At 39.8% G+C, this 27291-nt stretch overlaps 1 protein-coding gene across 1 annotated transcript in view; it reads right to left on the bottom strand.

The window, feature by feature from the left end:
- LOC137333349 (early endosome antigen 1) overlaps positions 1 to 27291 on the bottom strand; it is a 586801-nt gene that overhangs the window by 289974 nt on the left and 269536 nt on the right. Inside the window, exons 13-14 of the mRNA XM_067997503.1 lie at positions 15916 to 16128; positions 7019 to 7102 (exon numbers count right to left, since the gene is read on the bottom strand). Coding sequence (XP_067853604.1) covers positions 7019 to 7102; positions 15916 to 16128 — 297 coding nt within the window. The remainder of the gene's footprint in view (positions 1 to 7018; positions 7103 to 15915; positions 16129 to 27291) is intronic.

Consider the following 27291-nt stretch of genomic DNA (forward strand, 5'->3'; position numbering starts at 1 on the left):
ACTTGGTGTTGTAAAATTGTTTACAAATGTATAATCTAGGTTGACACTTTAGTGCAGTACTGAGAGAGTGCTACATTGTCAGAGGTGCCATCTCTCAGATAAACTGAGGCTCTGTTTGTCCTCTCAGGTGGCCATAAAAGATCACATGGCACTTTTCAAAAAATAGCAGGGGAGTTATTTTGTGTCCCCTGTGACTCCAGAGTTATTCTGTCCTAGCCAACATTTATACCTCAACCAGCACCACCAAAAACAGATAAATTGGGCATTCTTTGTAGAACTTTGCTGCGTGCAAACTGGTTGCTGCATTTGCTTACAAAACAACAATGACTGTACTTCAAAAGCAATTCATTGGCTGTAAAGACACGAAAGGCATTAGATAAATGCAAGTTCTTTATTTTTAACACAGCAAGATCCTTCAAACTGGAACTAGAAGAATAATTGGTTAATCTGGTTGAGGGAGTAATGACACCAAAGGAACTCCATGCTCTTCTTCATGTAGTGCTATGGGATCTACAATGCTCACTTGAAGCACCAGGACAGACAGACGATCATTTGACATTTCATTTGAAAGACAGCACCTCGAACAATTCTATGCTCTTAAGCCTACTAACTGCCTCTTTGTAATAGGCAGTTAATAGGCAGACATCTGCATGTCTGATCTTTATCTTGTACTCCAGTGGTTGGAAAGCACTTTTGGAGAATCTGAGGGCGTGATAAGGCACTGCTGTTCTTGCCTGCTCTATTTGCTTTGGTTAGTTTTTTAAAAAGGGCTCTCTTGCCTTTCCAAATCAGTCTCGATCAGTCTTTACCCAAAATGCTAACCTGTCTTTTCTCTTTGCAGATGCTGACTGACGTGCAATGTGTTTCCAATGTATTCCAAAGTTTTTATTTTTATTTTCTAATATATCTTGGTCTGAGATGTAACACATTGTTTCTGGCTCTTTCTTTAACAAAGATAACTTAACATGTCCCACATTATTTAACAATTTTTGTGCATCTCAGACAATGTTGTGCAGTGAGTCTGATCTTCATTTTTAAAAGGAGAAGGTAAATTACATGTTATTTCCTTTTTAATCTACTGAAGTGTTCCATCAGATTTCCAGCATTTTATTTTCATTTTATTATTCCATTGGACAGTTGACTGAAATGTGATAAATTGAGCAAATCATTGTGAGGAGCATCATCGAAGTGTTGATGTAGGTGATTCACACCTCGCAATAACACAAAAAAGATCATTTTAAACATCAACAAAAGAGCTGCTGATGAAAAAGAGGCTTTTTTTTTGCTTTAATTATCCTGTCTCCTGCATTATTGTTGCCCCTGATCTGTTATCACTATCAATACAGGCCAGGCTTTTCACAGCAATGTGTTTAAATTAACAGGTCAGCAGCTCTTGGGCACAGTTCATCTGGTAGCAGAGGACAACACATTTAGAAGTTCAGAAGTAAAATGTTTGATTAATTACCTGCAAGACTGCTAAAATTAGGGACAACAATCCAATATTCATTATTAATATTCATTAACCAAAATAATTCTTTAACTTAATAGGGTCTTAGAAATGTCACCCCATGACTAAAATTTCTAGGCCAAATATTCTGGGCCCTTCTCATTGGATTTTCAGCAGATCGCAGATGAACAGGGTCAGAAAATTGCATCCTTACCACTCCCTTCCATTTCCCTGTGACCAAGCACAACAACATACTGTGTACTTGTCCATATATAGGCAGATGCACGTAAACAACATGTAAACGATGGACATACGTCCTCCAATTTATTTCCCAGCATTTGTATCAGTGGAACACTGGACGCAAGGGTCACCTATCAGGCCCAGGTCTTCAATATTTAGAGATCCATGGGGGGACTAAAAAATGGTGCCGATAGCAAGGGCGTCTATTATAGTTGTCTAAGTGTTGCAATGCATAGGCTCCAGAAAAAAGAAGAAAAATAATGGTAACATTTTTTTTCTATTTTACTAGCATCTCTGAGGCAGGCCTCTGAGACTGTCGGCACACATGGTGTGGCAGGCCTCTAGGACTGCCAGGCCCTACAATGCGGCAGGCATGGGGCTGCTGGTTGCAACTCTAAGGTTGGCCTCTGAGGCCTGCTGTAAGTATTTTGTGCCCTAAATTTAGTGGGACTCCTAGACAAAGGCTGGAGGGCCCACAACCACTACATTCAGAACCCCAGGGCGGAAATTCGTCATGGGTTGCAGAGGCATCTTCTTGACGAGTAGAAGTTCTGCTCCAATCGGAAAGTCTAGGCTATGTCTCGGTAGGTTTAACTATAACCATGAACCCTAAAATTACTGCTATGTGTCATTGCTATTTTTCACTTTGTTTTGGTAATCTACTGTGAAACTCAAAACACTTAACCCCCTAGGAATCTAAAATAAATGCTCATATACATAGCAACCAACATCCATGGTGATCTACCATTAACATATTTATGTAATCTAATATATAGATGATTTTATAAAGCTATCTTTGGGAGCCATAGAATAAGTTGGCCTTGAAATTCCTTGCCTTCCTACCATTTCTGGGAGTTTCTTGATTGCCTTGCAAGGGATGAAACCTCCATCTGCCCCATAGAAAGTAAATGATGACCAGGGGACAGAGACTCCCTACTCCAGGGGTACCCGCTCTTTAAGCTGGACTGGGACTCAATGTACCAGTGGTGTCCAGTGCACCAAGTGAGGTGCAACTCCACAAGGATAAATGTGGGCTTGGACCCCAGAACACAAATTTTAAAAATATTATTTAAAGAGCATCCTTCTTCTCATGGGGCCATGGTTTGGAGGAGGGGTCACTGGAATTTATAGCAATCAGAGGCAGGCTGGTGCCAGAGATGCACCTGACGTGGCACTTGCACCCACCTGTCCTGTAAAGAAAGAAAGAACTTGCATTTATACAGCACCTTTCTCGATCTCAGAACGATCCCAAAGTGTTTTACAGCCTATGATGTACTTTAGAAGTATAGTCACTGTTGTAATGAGGGGAAATGTGGCAGCCAATTTGCACAAAGCAAGGTCCCACAAATAGCAATGAGACAATGACCAGATAATATGTTTTTTTTTACCAATGTAGGTTGAGGGATAAATATTAGCCAGAACACCAGGGACAACTTCCCTGCTCTACTTTGAATAGTGCCATGGAATCTTTTATGTCCACCTGAGACGGCAGATGAGACCTCGGTTTAACTTCTCATCCGAAAGACAACAACTCCGACAATGCAGAACTCTGTCAGCACTGCAGTGAAGTGTCAGCCTAGATAATGTGCTCAAATCTGTGGAGTGGGACTTGAACTCATGACCTTCTGACTCAGACAGAAGTGCTACCACTGAGCCAGGCCTGACACCTCGTCAATAGCTGCCAACTCTGGTGGGGTCAGCGCTGGAAGGCACTGCTGGGGTTGTGTCTCAAGGAATTTCAGGGTTGTGATATTATATACTTGAGCACGATACACAGAGGGTGCTATAAACTGTTCCAGTATGAGCAAGACCCATCAGCTATGGGAGTCATATCAGACATTTTGGTACATTAGAGAATGTTATAAGGAATAATGCTGTATTCTACATTTTGAAATCAACCACCTCATAAGTCACAAACTACAACTACAACTACCATTTATAAAGCGTCTTTAATGTAGAAAAAATGTCCGAAGACACTTCACAGAGGCGTGACAAGTGATTTTTCTTTTTAATCATCTATGGGGCAGAAATCGCTCGCAAAATAACGGAGAGCTCAACAGTGGCGAAATGGAGGAGCAAGTTCCGGCATTCGCACATGCGCAGTGAAACACGGAAATCCAGAACTTGCTTCTAGTGGATCGCCAGCAATATGACAGCTTTGGATTAAAGGGATATTTGCATGCTGAAATCAGAGAAATCATTGAAAAAGTGCAAATTTGCTTATCTGCCCACCTGGAAAGTAATTAATTATGCCACAATTAAAAGCAAAATACTGCAGCTGCTGGAAATCTGAAGTAAAAACAGAAAATGCTGGAGAAGCTCAGCAAGCCAGGCAGCATCTGTGGAGATGCTGCCTGACTTGTGGTTGTGTCCCACACTATCTGCAATGGAGCTTCTCTACAACATTTCCCATAATTAATGTTACTGAAGCAACAAGGGAGACTCTACTCAAAACCTCCATGTCGGCAGGGAAATTGACATTATCAGAAAAACACGAATAAATTCAATTTTTCAACTAACACCACCAAAAACAGGTTGCTTGGTCATTCATTCATTTGTTGTTTGAGGGATCTTAATGTGCACAATTTGGCTTACAGAAAATACAGTAAAACTATGTATAATGGAGCAGAAATTGCTTGAAGCGGTGAACCAACACTGCTCGAACCAACACTAATTCCACAGATGCTGCCTGGCTTGCTGAGCTTCTCCAGCATTTTCTGTTTTTATTTTTAATTACGCCACAAAACAGGTACGCTTAAAGATACAGATCTAAACTAAGTTTTAACAGTCTTAATGATTGCCAAACAACTAGAAATTAACTTTTTAAAATGTGGAGTCTCAATACTCTTTACTTTAATAGCTTTTGGTTATTAAAAACAATTTTTGTTAAAAATTATTTTTTTTTTACTTTCCCTTCTGTCTCTTTTATTTAATTCAATTATTTCTTATCCTCTCTTTTTTTGCTGTCTGTGACTGTTTTTACATTGATTTTAATGTTGTACCTTTCACTTCCTGGTTTAACGTACCAAGCCTGCAGAGACGGTGAACGCAGCTTGTCAAAAATGCTGCGATCTGGTTGGTCGAGGGAAGCGTGATCCTCTCACTTCTCCCAGGGTCCTATCTTCGCGTGAACTGATGCTGGGCTCTTCTCCACTTCCTATTCGAGGAAGTGGCTGACTAAAAGACTGCAGTAAGTTAGTGGGTTAGTATAAATTAATGGAACGGCAAGCAGAATTGGTTCGCCGCTCCGAGTAATTTCTGCTCCAGTATGTATAGTTTTATTGTATTTTCTGTAAGCCAAATTGTGCACATTAAAAACTCTCAAACAACAAATGAATGAATGACCAGGCAATCTGTTTTTGGTGGAGTTGGTTGAAAATTTGAATTTATTTGTGTTTTTCTGATAATATCAATTTTCCCGCCGACAAGGAGGTGTTGAGTAGAGTCTCCCTTCCTATTAGGCTGCTTCAGTAACATTAATTATGGGAAATGTCGTAGAGAAGCTCCATTGCAGATAATGTGGTTCACAACTACAAACCAGCGTGAGAGCCATTTCCAGACCTACCTGAACCCAGAAAACCATGCTACAGGCTGGGAATGCAAATTGTTCAGCCTGCAGCATGGCTTCTCAAGCTTGAATGGCTTCAAAGTGGTTTGAAGCCTCTCTTTACCCTTTCCAGTTTACCGTTTGCAATGGAGCTGCTTTGGGATGCATAATTGATGTATGAGGGAGGGAAACCTCGCTCAAGGACCTTCCTGCCGACAGGAAAATTGACATTTTCATGATAAAAAGGTAAATTTATTATTTTCTTCCATAAAAAGTGAAAGTTATTTGGAAAAAAAGTGCTTCCTTTAGAATATTAGAATTCCTATTAGAATTTGGGAACATTACAGATGTAAATAAACAATTATATAAGGTAGAACTTTCAACTGAAATCTGCAACATGGGCCCTTTCCAGTTTGTGAACAGTCTTCAGATTCTTGTGTGTGACATTTTCGCTACCTTTTCCATATGGGCATCGTGTCAAAACCAATAGGTGGTTTAACATTTCTGGACTCCTACATATCAGGAAAATTGCCTATATAATAAGTAATGATCCTCTCTGGTAGTCCATCTTTTACTCACAGTATTTGTACTAACAGCATGCTTGTACCTTCAGCACCAAACAATCTTCTGCAAAATTGTAAGTGAGTTGTAAAAGAAATAAAAAATCTCAGGGAAAAAAAATGTTTCTTTTTCCCCCTTCATTTCTCCAAGATGATACACTGATCTAAACAGGTTACATTTTGAAATATACAAAAAACAAAAAAATACTTTGTGCTTTGGAATACATTCACCCAACCTCAATGGTGAAATTATTTGTTAGAAAATTCAGAATTTGTGGAAAACAAGAACTGGTGATTTGGGAAGATGTGAACAGTTTCAGCGAGCTAGGTTTTGGGTGATGGTATGGATTTTGCCCATTTGTGAAAGTGATAGTATAATGTGCTAATACATCATGCCACTTAAAACCTTGAATAAAGGGAGGATTTTATACAATATGAATACTAAAATCACTGAAAACAGTCACCTTTATAGATTTATTATCCTTCAAGAAAGAAAAATAACTTGAATTAATCTAGCGCTTTAACACATCCTCTGGACATCCCATAGTGCTTTACAATCAATGAATTACTATTTAGTTAAGGTGATTAAACAGAAACAAAGACTAGATCACAGCTGAAATACTGATGTATACATGTTCATTGCTGTATCTGTAAGGCTAGCTCCTATCAGTTAACTCCCAAAGTGGGAACACCTTCCCCGCAATCAGCGACTTGAGAATTGACAAAACCTGAGACATCTATTAAATTCTATCTCGTAATCATAAATCTGAAAAACTGTATCTGGACCTGTGTACGGAATCTAATGTCCACTGATAAATTTAAAAAGTAGTCAACACTCTGTTGTAGTACCACATAACATCCAGTTGGTGGCTCTCTTTGACTATGTGTTCACACCTGCTCACAGTATTATACTGTACAGGCTGCATAATTTCAAAATGGCATCTTTAGAAATTTACAATGCTTACCAGACATTAAAACTGACTCATAGTGCAATGACTGTCTAGGAGACAGATCAGACCAGACAGCTGGACAAGACAACGAGGAGCTCACAGCATTAATCGTTATCAGAATACATGAAAAACCTTTGTTTCATCAAATGCTCAATTATTTCCAGCTCTACTGCAGCAAAAAAAGGCTAAATTCACTCATGATGATTAGAAATGATAACATATAACCATACATTTGTATATTCTGATTTTCCAAGTGCCAATTTGTTGTTCATACCTCATTCATTGCAAGATTATATTTGGTTTTCATGGTCTCCAGTTCAGCTTGCACCCCTTTTAGCTGCAACTTGGTCTCTTCCACCTGAAAGAGATGAAAATTGGGTGTAAATTTAGAAGGATGAGCTGTACAGCAAGAAAACCAAGGCTGCAAAACAAGAACTTTCAGCCATTGCACTCCTCACATGCTTGGGTTCCTTTCTTAATTAAAGCCATTAATCAGATGACATGAAATTTCAGTTATGAAACTGACACTATACCTTGACAGCTGACACATGTCAAAATGAAACCTATGACCCATACTGTTAAATTCCAAATGTTCACACTCTTTCTAGGGCTCTACAACTGTGTATACATACTGCACTCACAACTGCAAACTGGAAGCACCCTGCCCCAGTTAGGCACGGAAATTGGGACTTGAAGCATTAAACCAGTGTAAATAAAAGGTGGTCTTAGCACCAAAGGTCCATTCACCTATATTCAGCTAATTACGGTATTTAACCACCATGCCAACGACTGATAATGCAAGCGAAACACTTTACTTTTCTACATTCAGCAATTATTTGCAACTGCCTCATTCAAATACTTAATTTTAATGATGTTAAGTTTGAAAGATTAAGATTTCCCTTAACTGTCATTATTGTTTAGAAAAAATGCAAATCTAGTCTTCTCATCAAAACATAGGATGGTAACTTTTGGGTACTAAATTTTCTCACATAACACAAACATGTTTTTCCATCAATAACAACATAGAATAATTGATACCTGTGAATAAGCTACAAGGCTGTAATCTAATAAAGGGGTTCAGGTGTTGTAATAAACCATGATCATAAAACTTGAGCAATTTACACATTCTGAAACCCAAGATTTGATGACAGCTTTAAGCTGATTCCCAAGTCGCTATTATTTATTAATAGCAGTTGGATTTAAGTAGCACCTTATCCTGATAAAGCATCTCAATGAATTTTAAATACAGTGACATACGTATTTTTGCAACTGTACACGGTCAGAAATTTCAGCTTCTGTTTGTTACCATCGCAGAGTTCCAAGTATTGGCACTTTCTGTTTTATGGTGTTTGAAAGAGCATTAACATCTTTTGTGACATTTTATTGTAGTACTGCCAGCGAATAACTTGCAGTAAATTAAAGCAAAATTTTATGTACGGTAAGATGTCTTTAAGTTAACATGGGGCACATTTTAAGTTTCCTACATCTATGTTATTTGATACGGAATAGAAGTTTCCCTTCTATGGGGGGGGAGGGGTCCACTTTTTAGGTACTGTTCTACATTTGATTTGCTGGTTCTGATGGTCCAGGTGTTTGTTAAAATATCCCATGGCGCTATTCGATGAAGAATATCTTCCTCATAGTGTAATCTTGCTGTGTAAAATGATTACCACGTTTGCCTACACAACAACAGTCACTGCACTTCAAAATTTTAATTATGTAAAGCACTTAGAGACATTTCCAAGTCAAAATAAGACATGAGATAGATACAAGTCTTTCCTTTTTATAAAGCAACAGCATCTAAAACACTTTAAAAAGGTATGACAGGTTTCTGTAGTGTACTTTAAGAAATGTAAATTTCCCTGCCATTAGTGCAAATTGTTGTAAAGGATAATGACAAGAAGGTGCATTATGTCAAGAATGTTTCATGAGTATTAATAATTTAACATAGTAAGCAACTGATGTTCTCATATTGTAATATGCCAAACATGTGTTTACCATGCTGGGTTCTGAATTAAAGTTTGTTGAGCAGAAATGAGACCTAGGTCTGGAGACTAGAGAAGCTGGGGTTGTTCTCCTTAGAGCAGAGAAGATTGAGAGAAGACTTGATAGGGGTGTTCAAAATCATGAGGGGTCTAGACAGGGTAGATGGAGAGAAACTGTTCCCATTGGTGGAAGGGTCGAGAACCAGAGGACACAGATTTAAGGAGATTGGCAAAAGAACCAAAGGCAACATGAGGAAAAACTTTTTTATGCAGCGAATGGTTATGATCTGGAATGGATTTCCTGAAAGAGTGGTGGAGGCAGATTCAATTGTGGTTTTCAAAATGGAACTGGATAAGTACTTGAAGGGAAAAAAATTGCAGGTCTATAGGGAAAGGGCGGGGGAGTGGGACTAGCTGGACTGCTCTTGCAGAGAACTGGCACGAGCTCGACAGGTCGAATGGCCCCCTTCTGTGTTGTAACCATTCTATGATTCTAGGTGTTATAGTTTATGAGTTTCTAAAGGTTCAAGACCTTTAGTAAAAGCAAATAGAGTATAGATGTATAGCAAGGACGATCCAATATATACCAAAAAGCACCACAGCATTCTTGTACAAGACCTTGGTTAGGCCCCATCTAGAATGTGGTGTCCATTCCTGGTTCCCTCCCATGGTGGGAGATATAGAGGCTGTGGAAAAGGTAAAGAGGAGAGCCACTAAATTAATACTTAATTTAGAAATCTTTAGTAATCATAATAGGCTCAGAGAGTTAGATCTTTTTATTCTAGAAAGTGATTTAATTGAAGTATTTAAAATGATGAAGTGCTAGACTGTGTTCATGTGGATAGATTATTTGAATTAGGTAGGATAGGGAGAACCAGGGCACGAGTGTATAAGTTGCATAAGCATAGGTCAGATGCCAAGAGGTTTTTATGTTTGCAGAGGGTCATAGACCTTTGGAACAAGTTGCTGGCTCATGCAGTGAGTGCAGATTTGTTGAAAGCATTCAAAAGGTAGCTGGACAAATTCCTGGAGGAGACTGTGTGCAAATGGTAGGTGGATGTTGGGTGACGTACCTCATGGTCACTGTGGTCTCCTGGAACTCATTTTGATCACCTTCGGGGATTGGATAGGAATGTCCCAGAATTCTTTCTTACCTGAATTAGCCTAGGGTTTTTATTCATCTGTCGTTTTTGCCTCTCCCAGGAGATTACATGGCTGCTGGTAGGTGGGGAACATTGAGGGTCCTGATACTTAATTGCAAGATGACTAAATGGGACAGGCTCGATGAACTAGTTTGTCTTTCTATGTCCATCTTTTTTGTGTGTTGGTAATGGTATTAAATGCAAATATATTTGTTGATTAAACATCAGCTGTTTGGGTCTGACCTGTAGAGATAGTTAGGATGCTCATTATACAGGGTTGCTCTAGGCCTAGCATTTTCTTCTGTATGAAAAGGCAGTAACATAGAGTATTTGTTCCCAACTTAGGTATGGTCTAATTTTCCTCTCTTGTACAAACATTTTTGAAAATAATCTCTTGTGCAGAACTTTATCAAATGTCTTTTGGAAATCCATATAGCCAACATCCATAGACACTCTCTACCTACTCTGTCTCGACCCTTCATGATATTGAATACCTCTATCAAATCTCCCCGCAACCTTCTCTGTTCCAAAGAAAACAACCCCAGCTTCTCTAGTCTATCCACGTAACTAAAGTCCCTCATCCTTGGAATCATTCTAGTAAATCTCTTCTGCACCCTCTCTAAGGCCTTCACATCTTTCCAAAAGTGCAGTGCCCAGAACTGGACACAATACTCAAGTTGTGGCCAAACCAGTGTTTTATAAAGGTTCATCATGTCTTCCTTACTTTTGTACTCTATGCCTCTATTTATAAAGCCCAGAATCCCACATGCTTTTTTAACCACTTTCTCAACCTGCCCTGCCACCTTCAACGATTTGTGCATATACCCCCAGATCTCTTTGTTCCTGTACCCCTTTTAGAATTGTGCCCTCTAGTTTATATTGCCTCTCCTCGTTCTTCCTACCGAAATGTATCACTTCGCATTTTTCTGTGTTAAATTTCATCTGCCACATGTGCGCCCATGCCACCAGCCTGTCTGTATCCTCTTGAGGTCTATCATTATCCTCCTCACTGTTCACTACCCTTCCAAGGTTCATGTCATCTGCAAATTTCTGATGTCTTTGCGAATGGAAATCTGTTTCCAGTGGTGTGCCACAGGGCTCAGTGTTGGGTCCCTTGCTGTTTGTGGTATATATTAATGATTTGGACTTGAATGTAGGGGGCATGATTGGCAAATTTGCAGATGACACAAAAATTGGCCGTGTAGTTGATAGTGAAGAGGATAGCTGGAGACTCCAAGAAGATATCAATGGGTTGGTGGAGTGGGCGGAAAAGTGGCAAATGGAGTTCAACCCAGAGAAGTGTGTGGTAATACACAAACAGTAAAAGGGAATATGCAGTAAACAGGAATATATTGAGAGGGGTAGAGGAAGTGAGGGACCTTGGAGTGCATGTGCACAGGTCCCTGAAGGTGGCAGCAGAGGTAGATAAGGTTGTGAAGAAGGCATACGGAATGCTCTCCGTTATTAGCCGAGGTATAGTAGGGATGTAATGGTGGAACTGTATAAAACGCTGGTAAGGCCACAGCTGGAGTTTTGTGCGCAGTTCTGGTCACCACATTACAGGAAGGACGTAATTGCTCTGGAGAGAGTGCAGAGAAGATTTACAAGAATGTTGCCAGGGCTTGAAAATTGGAGCTACGAGTAGTGATTGGATAGGCTGGGGTTGTTTTCCTTGGAGCAGAGGAGGCCGAGGGGAGACTTGATTGAGAGGCCTAGATAGAGTAGATAGGAAGTACCTGTTTCCCCGAGCGGAGAGTTCAAGAACTAGAGGACATAGATTTAAGCTGATTGGCGGAAGGATTAGTGGGGACATGAGGAAAAACTTTTTTACCCAGAGGGTGGCGGGTGTATGGAATTCGCTGCCCGAATTGGTGGTAGAGGCAGGGACCCTCAACTCTTTCAAAAAGTACCTGGACCTGCACCTAAAGTGTTGTAAGGGCTACAGACTGAGTGCTGGAAGGTGGGATCAGAATGGGCACTTGGTTGTTCTTCGAGTTGGCGCGGACACGATGGGCCGAACGGCCCCCTTCTGTGCTGTATCTTTTCTATGGTTCCATAGAAAGTTATCCAGAACACATTTCAAAAATTCCTCCCTGCCTTTGCCTTATATTATTATTATCCCAGTCTATATTAGGATAGTTGAAGTTCCCCGTTATCACTACTCTATAGCTTTTGCACCTCTGTGATTTCCTTGCAAATTTGTTCCTCTATATCCTTCCCAATAGTTGGTGGCCCATAGAATACATCCAGTAGTGTAATGGCACCTCTATTGTTTCTTAACTCTAATCAAATAGATTCTGTCCCTGATCCCTCCAGGACATCCTCTTTCTCCAGCACTGCAATATTCTCCTTAATCAATACTGCCACTCCCCTCCTTTCTTTCCTTCCCTATCTTTCCTGAACACCTTGTATACAGGAATATTTAGTACCCAATTCTGCCCTTTTTGAGCCAGGTCTCCGTTATCGCCATGACATCATATTCCCATGTGGCTATTTGCGCCTACAGCTCACCAACCTTGTTTACTGCACTTTGTGCGATTATACACTTGCACTGCAAACTAGTCTTAGACTTTCTTGTACTCTGACTTAATCTGATCCCACCTAATACCGTACTATTTCTTGCTCTAGTATTATCTTTCTCTCCCGATTCTTTGTGCCCCTTGATTCTCCATTCCAATGCTACATCCTGGTGCCGATCCCCCTGCCAAATTAGTTTAAACCCCCCCTCCAACAGCACTAGCGAACCTCCCCTCGAGGACATTGGTCCCAGCTTTGTTGAGGTGCAACCCATCCGGCCTGTACAGGTTCAACCTCCCCCAGAACTGGACCCAATGCCCCAGGAATCTAAAGCCCTCCCTCCTGCACCATCTTTCCAGCCATGCATTCATCTGCTCTATCCTCCTATTTCTATACTCGCTAGCGCATGGCACCGGGAGTAATCCGGAGATTACTACCCTTGAGGTACTTTCCAAGAATGCACTGCAGTGAGCCTGTCTGCCCCTTACAATGTATTTAAGTGCTGAAATTGTTTACCATCAATGCTCATATGGTAACGCGGTGCCCTTTATGCCCTACTCCAGCCTTCACCTATAAGACTTCTTTCATTCACATTAAGTGCATTCAACCCACAAATACCTCACATGGAATGTATCTGCTTGTTGCATGCACATGTCATCATACCCGTTTGGGCTGCATACTGACACCAGGGCTTTTCTGCATATTATAGGAATGAAAGGTAATTCTCACTTTTTGCATCGTTTCTTCGAGAAAACAACCCATGACAGCCGAGATAAACTGGTAATAAGCGGTAAGCTCCCAAACCTGAGACCTCACTGCCTGTGAGGAAAAAGCCATGCTGATCCTGGACAGAGGCGCCAGAGGATGTAAGAAGTAGTGACGTAGGAGGGTATGTACCGGTATTCTGCTTTTCACACTATTGTGCTCTGCATTCATTTTCAATGAAGTACATCATGAAACACTCATGTCACATCTATTGAAAATGAAATGTGAGCCCTGTTCCTGATGAAACTATTCTAACCTCTCATCCTCTTCTTCCTCTAGATGTGTCTAGTGAACGACAACAGTCCCCAATGCATTGGACCCTGTCAGAACTTCGGAGCACGTGCCATCAATTACTCTCTCCCTCCCAAGCACGGCCCAGAGACATTAATTTAAGGGAATTAGAGAGTAAACAAGAGGACAATGCACTCGGTGACATACAGCGTAAATGAGCAGGAGCAGCTGGGGGTGAAGCATGAGGTGGGAGATATTGCTGACTGGAGGGTCAGGAAGTGTCTCCCCTAGTAGATGCTGATCGCACTGGTTCTGTTTTTAAAAGAAGGATCCTTGAATTACTAGGGAGATCTGCAGCGAAAGCCCAACAAAGGCTGCATAGGCAGCCTGTATTTCCACATGGCTGCTCTGACTGCTGGCATAGAGATCCAGAGTGCCAGATAGGAGAGGGCGGCCTCTTCGAGCCTTGAAAGGATCAGGGTTGGAAATCCACACAAGCATCTCACAGGTAATTACCGATCTCATTAGTACTATTAGTTTTGCATTCCTGCAGATGAGTGGTCATGCACAGCCAGTGTCCAGTGTAAGTTTCATGGCAGGAATGCAATCAGATGATGGTGCTTTCTCTCAGGTTAGAAGGATATGTATGCCTTCCGGCCTGCACATGGCCAAAAAGATGAAGGTCTAAGCTGCCCATGCTTCCGCACAATAAGTGCAGCCTGCAGCTGATCTATCTTGGGACTTAGTTGCTGCGAAATGAGGGCCACTGCAGTCCCAAGGTGCTTCTTCACCACTGCAGCAATGACCTTGCACAATAAATACCTGCCACTGAGGTATAACTGAGAAGAACTACGAGGTTGGTGTAAGAAGTCACCTATCACACACTGACACCAGAGGGCTATGGCAGAAAGAAGTCCAAGGCATGAAAATTTTAGTTGCTCTTAAATTTATTGTACGTGTTGACAATTGTTCTTTATGAGGCTTGGAAGTTGCTTTCATCAGGTGGAATGAATGGGACCTGTAAGATTTGCAATGCTCAGTGAAGACTCTGTAAATGATGACATGTCAGTGGTGGTACATGGGGATGGGAGGAGGCAGGCATTCACAGTACGTTTACACAGTGACCAGACGTGGTAGTTATGAGAAGGTCTCCTGTATTAATGTTGCATAAATGCGTCTTGGAGCTAGCAAAGGGTTGTCCTCCGCAACCTCTTCAGGCTGCTGCTCCTGCAAATGTAGATAGGAGTGCTTTTATTACAAGGTTGTACTGGGCGGAATTCCTGAGGTAACATAGGAAAATCCTCTGGATGCATCCCTTTGAAGTGGGAGGGGGTGTATGGAAAATCGGTCCACAGAACCCAGCTGGAGAATAGCTGCCTAGAAAAAAACGGACGGAATTCCAGCGGAAGAGGGTTCCATCCTAAGTTCTAGCCAATCCACCCTCTCTCCACCCTTGATCCAGCCTGGAATTCTGGCCCCACACAGTATTCCTACTGTGTGCATATTGCGCCCTAATTTTTTAATTTGTTCTTGGGATGTGGGCAATGCTGGTAAGCAGCACATATTGCCCGTCTCTAGGTACCATAACCAGCTATGCTGGGTCTTCTCCTTGAACTGCTGCAGCCCTTGTGGCATTGGTGCTCCCATGATGGCGTTAGGTAGGGAGTCTCAGGATACTGACTCAATGACAACAATGAAGGAATAGCGATATATGTCCTAGTCGGGACAGTGAGTGACTTAAAGGGGAACTTGGAGGTGATGGGTTTCCCTGAACATTGTTGTTCTTGATCTCCTTGGTAGTAGAGGTCACAGGGGAGGGAGGTGCTGTTGAAGTAACCTTAGTGAGTTGCTACAATGCATCCAGTAGGTTGTACATATTTAAACCACAATGTGCCAATGATGGATATTAATTCAAGTGGCATAGGCACCAATCAAGTGAACTGCTGCGCCCTGGATTGTGCCTGTATCGTTTGGCATTGGGTTTTCAGTATCCTCTGTGAAGCACTTTTGGGCATTTTTCTAAATTAAGGGTGTCATTGTTGTTATTGTGATTAAAAAACCTCTGTCATATACACTTAAAAGAATTGGACAATGTGAACATTGGAGATAGGCAAAGCAATATTGGTCAAACACTCAAAAATATTTTAGTGTCATTAGTCACAGCTTAAATACAATGGGATTTTAAAAATACGTAAAACCATACTGCATTCTTTGAAACTAATTTCAAGCTGGTAATGTAACCTATAAACTCAAGTAAAACAAATTAAGCCACGAGGCAGAAAAATAATAGAAATTAACCACTGTTAATTGAGAGCACCATCATTTTTTTGTTGCATTCAAATTAATTTTTTACAAAAACTTTTTTTTGGGAGAAAGGATTAACAAGACCCTATTGAACAGTGCTGTTTGTGTGAATATATTTGAATTACAGCTTAATTACGTCAACACAAACAGATACTCTTTCTTCACAGAACTGCTGGATGTCGAGTGCAGACATTCCCTTATCAAGACTAATGCTCTACATCTCTCACCTGTAGGCTGGCATCCTGTACTTGTGCACGGAATTTGCATATGGTCTCATCTTTTTCACTGAGTTCAGCCTGGGTTTCTGCCAGTTTCTCCTCGAGCTCTTCTCTTGTAGACACCAATTCTTTGTATCTTTGTGCTGCCTCAGCAGCAAAAGCTGAATTGGCATTTCGGGACGACAGCTCAAGGTCCTGAATAGTGGCTGTGAGCTTTACAATCTATAGTACAAACAAAAATCACTTGATGAATAAATGCTAAGATCAAATTTGAAATAGTCTTACTATTCTTCTGTTTTATAATCTATGATATCATTTTTACCCAAATTCTTTATTTTCCTTTAGCCAAGAAAATAGATGTAGATATTACTGAGGTTCCATTGCTCATCTTGACCTTTAGCTCAACCAAGAGCAGGAAAATAACAAAAATGCATATGCCACTAAAGACTGAGTGTATAAGATTTACACTATGGTAAATAATCTAGCAAGCAAAATCTAGGTGATAAGTGACAAAACTTAATATACAATAATAACCCAGCATATCATCATTGAAGGTCACTTTACCCAAGCACAAATACAGCAGCCGTCAAACATAAACTATAATTGCACGGAAATTTGGCCAGTGCAAATAATCCATATGAAAATCAATTAATTAAATAACAATGATAGCATATTAGAGGACATCAGCAATCTAAAGAACAGAGCACCGAAAATCTTGGCAAAGACCAATATGATAGCAGAAGGGAGTCCCCAATAGAAATGTACATTTAGTATGTCTGTTCATCTTCTGAACATCCAGAACAGCTGTTCATTTGGAATTATCTGTTCTTTTATTTACCAAAATACCAGGATTCAAGTTACTGGGAGAAGAAAACTTTACAATGCTTGTTTGTAGAGGCCAATATTATGAGTGCTGGGAGATAATTTATCTCCTACTTTTGGGCTAATCTCATGGTCTATTAACACAGAACTTAAAGGAATAGCTGATTGCACAGGCTCATGGTGGAATTGCACTACACTACATCAGGATTCAAGCAGCCTATAAGTATAAATGTCCATATCCTTAAAAGTAAGCTAAAACTGCTTTCTGTGGAATATTCATTATGAAACTAAATTTCCTGAGAAAAACTCATTGATGCGTGGTGAGGCTAAGAAAAGTGGACAAGAATGAAAAACGCAGAGATTCAATGCCACCGCTTGAATATTTTGCATATGTGAAATTTACTGGGCTGGGAGAGTCTCATAAAAACATACAACCCACTTAAGGAGTAACAGTTATCCTTCAATATATTCTGCTCAAAGGAGTGACATTTCAGGTTTTTTCTCAGCAACAGACTTATGGAATTTAGAAGGGCCCTCTATAGCCTTGTTCAACTTAGAAGAAATAAAAATTGCTTCCTTTGGAAAAAACTTGAATTAAAAAAAAACTTTAGAACTTGAACAAAGCATCTAATGACAAAGAGATATAAGGAGAATCAGAGCAATGCCCTGAACTGAAAATTCTAAAGAAGTTGCATAAAATGAATATTCTTTTAATCGTGGTTTTATTTTCACCACAAATAATGCATTTCCACAACTTTACATAGATAACAGGCTAATTCATTCTGACAATGTTTGCCACACATGGGAGCAGTCAGGAAAATAACATTTTCAGTAATCAGTTTTGTCCATGTTAATTTACTTTAATTGGTAATGATTATTGGCAAGCAACAAATAAACAGGATATTCAAAGGTGAAAAAGGGAGCACAACATTTATTGTATGTGAGGAATATCTGATAATCAATGTCTGACAAAGTTACAGGTGACTTATAATGTTGTTCCAACAGGGTTTATGGCACAAAATATTAAAAATAACATTTAATAAGTTATCCAAATGATAAATTATGATAATTTTACTGTAACAACAACAACTTGCATTTATACAGCGCCTTTAATGTAGTAAAACGTCCCAAGGCGCTTCACAGGAGTGTTATCAAACAAAATTTCACACTGAGCCACATAAAAAGATATTAGGACAGGTGAGTTGGTCAAAGAGGTAGGTCTTAAGGAGCACCTTAAAGGAGGAAAGAGGTAGAGAGGCGTAGAGGTTTAGGGAGGGAATTCCAGAGCTTAGGGCCCAGACAGCTGAAGACACGGCCACCAGTGGTGGAGCAATGAAAATCACTGATGCGCAAGAGGCCAGAAGTGGAGGAGCACAGAGATCTTAGAGAGGGTAACATGTATTTATGATAATTTTTTAATTAGCCTATACATTAACATCTATTAAGGGGTGCTAAATTTTCAATGAAAGATGTAGAAAAAAGGTGACCAAGTATTGAGCAAAATATATGAGAAATAGAGAATGCACTGTGAAAACAATCTTTTCCTGCATCTGTGAGAACACCAGGAAATAATGGGTGTACCAATGTGTTTGGTATAGGGAAACCTAACTCTTTGCAATGTGAGTGTCATTGTATTGTAGCTGTTTGGATAAACGCAATGTAAGGATCAGGAAAGAAGAGAATCATTTGGTTTTTTTTAAAACATAAAAGCGAAGTAGTAATGTGTACTTTTTTTTAACACATACTTTACCTCAATATTCTGTTCCAATTTACAAGCCCTCAGGGTCTCATTCTCACCTTCAACCCGAGCTAGAAATGCCTTGTTCTCGGTAAACTAGAATTAAACAAACATAATTCAAATCGATCATACAAGTCTGTATCAACTCCACCCTTCTCAGACTAACACACAGGCAACCCTTTTTATTTTCCTCCCCAACCTACATTCCCAAATTATAAGAAAAATTGCTATGTTTTTGAACCATTTCATATATTGGGGTTTCAATGTTTCAACAAAATAGCCAACAGTCTCACAATGAACAAACCAGAGGGATATGGGCCAAGTGCAGGCAATTGGGACTAGCTTAGTGGTATAAACTGGGCGACATGGACATGTTGGGCCGAAGGGCCTGTTTCCATGTTGTAAACTTCTATGATTCTATGATTCTAACTCTGCGTGGAATTTAATTTCTGATGAGGAAGACGTAACTTATTGAAAATGTTGCCTGAACTAATTTTATAATGATAATGGAACAGCAATAATGATAAACAGTTTTAGGGAGGGAGTGCTCTGGCCTAAAATTACCAGCTGCATTGATCCCTGGAGAGAGTGTTAGCCTTCTCGCAGGAATATCTCTTTCCCAAGTCTCTTTCGAAGGAGGATCTGGATTAAGCAGTTGATGATGAGTAAACCTGGCATTCAGCACTGAACTTAGATGCCTAAAACTTTGAAATAGTTAGCACATCACAAGATGTTCTGTGCAGGTCCGTATGCCATGCTGAAAACAGATATCCATTGTATCACTGATGAAGCTTGCCACCACTAGATGTTACCTGGAATCTGGATATAAGATGACGCGCTCCTATATACAGAATGTGGTACTGACCATAATTGGTAGAGAGGCAAGCAATTGTTACGAAAGCTCCTCACCTCCAACTGGTGAAATTATCAGTCAATGGAGTGTGGCATGTGTCCATGATGTGGTCAGGAGGATGGTGGCAATAAAATCACATGTTATGATTGTGCCTCTCACTATGCTAGAAATTCTTGGAATCTGATGTCCACCTAGTGATGGCTCAAACGTTCACTTCTCTGTTGTCTGATGACCAACTAATGATTATCCTCATTGACAGGGTTGGGGAAAGAAGGGAGAAAACATAAATGAGGGGCATGATCATGCCGGCGGGAGGAGGGTGGGGGGGGGAGGATTTGTGGGTGCGAAACCTGGATGGGAAGTAGGCGGCGAGGAGTGGGGGGGAGAGAAAGAGAGTCCTCATTGGCTGAGGGGGGGGGGGGGGGGAGAGACATCTGACATACATTGGATATTGGGGAGGGGGGGAAGACATCGGACATCAGTGGGGGGAGAGACATCGGATGGCGGGCGAGGGAGACATCCGATGTCGGGGGTGGGGGGGGGCGTGCAGGTGACATCGGTTTTAAGGTATGTTTATTTATTTTCTTACAATGGGAAATTTAATTTTACTTAATTTGTTTAGTCTATTTTTCACTGATCCGGCCCTTCCCGCCTGGTTTTAGCAGGCGTGAATCGGAGCCATGGAAAAGCGCCAGGTAAGGTTAAAATCTTTTTAAGTGTCCAATATACAAAAAATAAACTGCCTTAAGTACCTCAATTTGCCCCTTTAATTATCAGCCGGCAGACTTAATTGCCAGCAGGACTTTGGGCTTCCTGATCTGTGTGTGCACCCAGATGCGTCTGGGTCATACACATATTTCGGCGGGTTGGAGCCAGGATCTCCTCCCAATCCATAAAAATGCGATTTTGTTTGACTCCCCGCCCCAAACCCTCCCAGACATGGCAGTTAAAATCCTGCCCAGATGTCTTAGAGGTCAAGTTGGCTCCAAGATGCCGTTCCTGGTGATGGGTAATTGGAACCAAATCGACACTGTGACAGACTCAGTGGGGGTGATTTTAACTTTAGGTGATGGCAAAACGGGCGATATCAAATTAGCCACCATAAAACACCATGCCCGATTTATCTTTCCATTGAAGTCAATTCAATATCGCCCATTTTACACCATCACCCAAAGTTAAAATTACCTCCAGTAACCGGATATCAGAGCTAAGCAGATATACAGTATCCAGGGAATTGTTGAGCCAGTCAGCCTGGCTTACAACTGGAAGTTGGAGGGGTATACCTATTAGTGTAGGGGCAGGGGGTTGGAATTCTTTCCACTCAGCTCCAAATAAGCATGTCAATGTCCTAACAGATAGCGTTCCCAGCTGGACAAATAGCAGGAAGTTTACCAGAGCTCTGTGCCAGTAATCTGTGTGGTTTTAGCCTGTTAAGCTCCAGCAGTACTCCTATGCTTGGGGTCTCTAAGCAGTGGTTGTTGCTAACTTGTGCCTACACTCTCTGGATTCAGGCAAATTGATGTGATACTATATTGGGAATTTCTAATCGCTAGAAGGAAAAAAAAACCTGCAGGGTTATTCTCACATGACCCCTATTGAGTAACTACAGAATAGTAGTCTGTTTCCTGCCCAACTTCTTGGTTGTTGAATAGTACATGGTAGAGAGAGAATCAGGAAAGGGGAAAGGAAGAAATAAAGTCAGAAATTTCAACTGCTCTACATCAGATGCTTGCGCCCATCAAGGCTCACAAATTCATTCCTATACTGTGCACACATAAAAGCTTACCCATCACCCCTGTGCTCGCTGACCTACATTGATTGGTTCCTGTTCCAGCAACGCCTCAAATTTAAAATTCTCACCCTTGTGTTCAAATCCCTCCATGGTGACTAAAGTAGTGGACAGGGGAATGTCTATGGATGTTGTTTATATGGACTTCCAGAAGGCATTCAATAAAGTCCCCCAAAAGAGACTGTCAGCTAAAGTTGAAGCTCATGGAATTGAGGGTAAATTATTGACCTGGTTAGGAAATTGGCTGAGCGGCAGGAGACAGAGAGTAGGGATAATGGGCAGGTACTCAAATTGGCAGGATGTGACTAGTAGTGTCCCACAGGGATCTGTGTTGGGGCCTCAACTACTCTAAACGGGATAGAGACCCATATATCCAAGTTTGCCTATGACACAAAGATAGGCAACATTGTAAGCAGTGTAGATGAAACATAAAATTACAGAGAGATATTAATAGATTAAGTGAATGGGCAAAACTGTGGCAAATGGATTTCAATGTAGGCAAGTGTGAGGTCATCCACTTTGGACCTAAAAAGGATACTTTCTAAAAGTTCAAAATAGTCGAGGTCCAAAGAGACATGGGGGTCCATGTACATAGATCATTAAAATGTGGACAGGTACAGAAAATAATCAAGAAGGCTAATAGAATTCTGGCCTTTATATCTAGAGGACTAGAATACAAGGGGTAGAAGTTATGTTACAGCTATACAAAGCCCTGGTTAGACCACACCTGCAGTACTGCATTCAGTTCTGGGCACCACACCTTAGGAAGGATACATTGGCCTTGGAGGAAGTGCAGCGTAGATTTACTAGAATGATATCTGGACTCCAAGGGTTAAATTCGAGGAGAGATTACACAAACTAGGGTTGTATTCCCTGGAATTTAGAAGATTAAGGAGTGATTTGATCGAAGTTTTCAAGATCTTATGGGAAACTGATAGGGTAGGTAGTGAGAAACTATTTCCGCTGGTTGGGGAGTCTAGGACTAGGGGACATAGCCTAAAAATTAGAGCCAGGATTTTCAGGAGTGAAGTTAGAAAACACTTCTACACGCAAAGGGTGATAGAAGTTTGGAGCTCTCTTCTGCAAATGGCAGTTGATGCTAGCTCAATTGTTAATTTTAAATCTGAGGTTGATAGATTTTTGTTAACCAAAGGCATTAAGGGATATGGGGCTAAGACGGGTATATGGAGTTAGGTCACAGATCTGCTATGATTTCATCACATGGCAGAACAGGCTCGAGCGGCTAAATGGCCTACTCCTGTTCCTATGTTCTTGCTCCTCCCTTTCTCTGTCACCTCCTCCAGCCCTACAACCTTCCAAGAACTCTGCGTTCCTCCAATTTTATCGTCTTGTACATCCCCAATTCCCTTCACCCCCTCCATTGGCAGCCTTGCCTTCAGCTGTGTAGGCCCTATGCACTGAAATTCCCTCCCTAAACCTCTACGACTCTCTACCCCTCCCTTCTGCTCTAAGACGCTCCTTAAAACCTACCTCTTTGACCAAGAATTTAATCACCTGTCCTAATATCTCCTTATGTGGCTTGGTGTCAAATTTTGCCTGATACTGTTGTTGTGAAGAGCCTTGGGACGTTTCACTACATTAATGGCACTATATAAATGCAAGATGTTATTGTTGTAGAAAGACATTAGGGCTGATTCCACAATCGGGCACACCTGGTGAGGAACAGTGCTTACAGGGTGCACAGGTTGGGAGATTGCAGGCCTGTAGTTAGTGTTTTTTTGTCCATTATTTCATGAGCTGCGCTCCCTGTGAGCACTGCTCCTCACCAGGATTGTGGAATCAGCCCTATTATTTTTAAATATTCAGCTAGTTATTAAAGCCTACATTAAAGCATCTTCTTCTGCATTCTGGAAGAGTTTTGCTACTGCATATTGTACTGTTCTTTTCCTTTAGTTTAAAGATAATTTTTGATATGTGTAAAAGAATAGTCCCAAGCTCCATTAAATTGAATATTCCCTGGCTCCACAATCTTTATATAATTAGCAGGCTAAAATTCTATTCTTCCACTTTTTCAACAGAATAACAGATAGAAGTTTCAAATTTTATCATTAGTGAATTAGTGGCCTTTCACATTTATTATGGGATCACCATAATTAACCATGTATTTAAAAAAAAATTATATTCTCCATTACTGATTAAGGCACATGCATATTTTAAGAGTATATTTCTATTTAAGTATGATAATCGTGAGCACAGTGAAATGCCTTTAATTCTGAAAATGCCTTTAATTCTTTAAATATGTCAATTAATTTGCCATACAATAGAAGGAAATAACATTCTTATAATGAAATTACTAGTTATAGTTCTGTCCATAAGCAGCAGTGAATGTACCTCACGAATCAATGAAACCAGTGCCTCCAGTTATTAAGTACTTAACCTTTGTTTACACCCAAATCTCTTATTTACACTTATCTAAAGTATGCTATTTTGGGAAGAATTTTAAAAATTGTGGGATACCTTTAAGTTCTTTGAGTAACATCTTGACATCACTCTATAAACATTAATCTTAATCTATCTTCCTCTATTTAATATCTGTCTTGTACCTTACATGCAGCTTAATCAGCCAATTGCTCATATAGCAAAATTTTATTGTGAAACACAAGATTTCATCATTATGAAATCGTTTCACTTAACACTTTTTAATAACCTATGTATTCAATACTGCAATGGTTGCACCCAGAATGTGAGTAGGTGCCTCTGTACAACAGAAACAAATATTGTAAAATTGTAACACAGCATAACTATGCTTTAAATAATTTTAAAAGAAAGGAAAACAGAATCTAAATGTTGGTCTACTTAAACAATATCTTATAGTTAATAAGGGAGCATTAGAAGATAGATTTTGCAGTCAAACCATATACTGTATCAAAGATGACTGCAAGTCGATGAAATATATACTCAATTTCAAGTACTAACTTAGAAGAAAAGTGCAGCACTAATTACCAAAATATTGGTAACAGTGAAGCCATTTTATGTAACATTAAAATGTGTACAATATTGGCTTTCTGTGCCTATCGATTGGCAAGTTTAATCTGCCATGCAGTAGTGCCATAGGCTGTGGTGCTACCTAGTTTTAGTTAAAGTGCTTCACATAGTCCTGAACTAAACTGAATTAAAGGAAGAAGTGGAGGAATGGCCCTTGCTAGGCAACAATTATTAACAGCTGTCGACAATATAAAACCTGGTTGTGGTGTTCTTGGACTAGTCAGCAATGTGCCTGGAGCTATTCTGAATTTGAACCTTATTAAATCATCTCCTGTCACCACTAGAACTCAATTTACATTTAACAGCCAATAATAAGCTTAGGTCTCATTCTCCTAATTTTTCATAATATTCTGTACCATTTGCTTGCAGCTAACAACAGCCTTGCTTGGAGATGGTCTAAAGCAGGATCAAACTGTTGTTTATGGCAACACCATGATTGTGTTTTAGGTTACAAAAACACAAATATTTTTGAAGTTTTAAAAAAATATTCAGAGAGTATTAATCAAATAATCTAAGTGACTATAGAATTGGTTTATATTGCATGAGGGAAATTTAATTTTGGTGTCAATCATTACTCGAAAGCAACCAAAAATTAAGCATCACCATATGAGAACACAGTACCTTTTGTTTAAAAATAATCAAATAGTCACTGTTTCATTTTACACTTTTTATGTGCCTCAGAACAGCATGTTATACTGGCTTGTTACCGCATGCATGTGGAATACGGAATTTATTTCAAATCTATGAGAGATAACAACTTGACGATAATGATTTTCGTGCGAGCCACTTCAATTGGCTTGCAAAAGCTGTTTCAAGCATTCTGGACCATAAAAAGTACAAAAAGTAACTGAGATTACACTACACAATTGATCTAGAAACACAACTTTTATAACCTAAGAAAATGTAAACACTATCTAACTGAATTAGATCAAAATAAAATATTGCCAACAAGGTAAAGACCTGGATAAGGCTTCAAACTAGCACGATGGAGGGAGGAGCTGGTAGCAACACAAAAGCTTAAAGATAAAAGAAACAGGAGATGAGTGTAAAGGTCAGACCAGGGTAAGGAATAAAGATAACATAAACAGTCAAGGAACAAATACAGTTGTAAAGCAGAAGCATAAAAGAACTGTTAAAAATAAAGAAAAAGGAACAACTATTAAGGACAAATTAATCTACCTGTACAGCAATGTACATGGCATCCAAAATAAGACAGGGGAACTGGAGGCAACAATCCGTAGCGAAGAACCAAATGTAGTAGGAATAATTGAAACATGGTTACATAAAGAACAGGACTGGCAACTAAATATTGTAGGTTATAACATAATCAGAAAGGATAGGGAAGGAAGGGGGGTGGAGTAGCTGTACTAATTAGAGATAACATAATGGCAGTAGAAAAGAGGGACATAACTAACAGAAGGATAGAAACAGAATCCATATGGATTGAAATAAAAGGTAAGGGATCGATCACGCTTATAGGGATAAACTACAGACGACCTAATAGTGGAAAGGAGATGGAGAAAGAAATATGTAAACAAATATGTGAAATGAGTTAAGGACATAGAATAATAATCATGGAAAATTTTAATTACCCCCAAATAAACTAGCAAGAAGAGATAGGTAAAGGGGTACAGGGGATGGAGGAGTTTTTACAATACATGAAGGACTCCTTTCTTACCCAGTATGTAAAAAGCCCAACAAGAGAGGAAGCACTGCTGGATCTAGTAATGGGAAATGAACCAAAAGAGATAACAAAAATAAGCGTAGGGGAACATCTAGGCAATAGCGATCACAATATAATAAGGTTTAAGTTAAAGGTTGAGAAGAACATAAGTAAGACAAAGACCAAAGTAATAAATTGGAAAACAGCTGACTTTAAGGGGTTGAGAATCGAACTAGGGAAAATAAACTGGAAAAATTTACTGACAAACAAAGGAATAGAACAGCAGTGGGAAACATTTAAAACTGTGATCAATAGAGTCCAGGAGAAATATATCCCACTAAAAAGAAAAAACAAACTAGCCAGTAGTGACACACCATGAATGAATACAGAAATAAGGGTAAAATTGAAACTAAAGAAAAAGGCATACACAAAAGGAGGATGACAAAAGCGAATACAAAAAGGTTAGGAAAGTAGTCAAAGAAATAACTAGGAAGGCAAAAAGAAACTATGAAATGAAATTATCAAGGAATCGTAAAGTATCCTACAGGCACATAAATAACAAAAGAAAAATCAGGATAGGGATCGGGCCACTAAGGGATACGCATGATAAACTCACAGTTAATGACAGCGAAAAGGCAGAAATATTAAATAATTACTTTGCCTCAGAATTTACCAGGGAGACTAACATGGTGGGCATGGCATTAGAAGAAGAAATCAAAAAAGATATTTAAGATATTTAAGATAGAAAGGGCGGAGATAATTGAAAAACTAATCAAACTTAGAGAGGATAAAACCCCTGGTCCGGATAGATTGCATCCGCGCATATTAAAAGAAGTTAGGGAAAACATAGCAGAGGCATTATTATATATATATAAAAATTCATTAGAAAAGGGAATGGTGCCCGAGGACTGACGGGCAGTTAATGTGATTCCTATATTTAAAAAGGGAGAAAGAACAAGTCCAGGGAACTATAGACTAATTAGCCTAATGTCGGTGGTAGGAAAGATAACGGAATCCTTACTGAAAGATGTAATAGAAAAACATCTAAAATCCGAAAATATAATAAAGAACAGTCAGCATGGATTTTAAAAGGGAAGGTCATGCTTGACCAACCTTATTTAATTATTTGAAGAAGTAACAGAAAGAGTAGTCAAGGGTAATGCAGCAGATGTAATATATTTGGATTTTCAAAAGACCTTCGATAAGGTACTGCATAGTAGATTCATTACTAAGGTCAGAGCTTGTGGAGTCAGGAGACAAGTAGCAGAATGGATAGCAAGCTGGCTACAAAACAGAAAATAGGGGTTTCAGCTGGTTACTCAGACTAGCAAAAGGTGGAAAGTGGTGTTCCACAGGGATCGGTGCCTGGACCACTGTTGTTCACCATTCACATAAACGATGTGGACTCGGGAATCGGAAGTACAATTTCAAAATTTGTGAACGACACCAAATTGGGGGATATAGTTAACACTGAGGAGGACTGCGACAAAATACAGGAAGACATTAATAAACTA

This window comes from Heptranchias perlo, chromosome 16 (assembly GCF_035084215.1).
Source record: "Heptranchias perlo isolate sHepPer1 chromosome 16, sHepPer1.hap1, whole genome shotgun sequence".
In the NCBI taxonomy this organism is placed as follows: domain Eukaryota; kingdom Metazoa; phylum Chordata; class Chondrichthyes; order Hexanchiformes; family Hexanchidae; genus Heptranchias; species Heptranchias perlo.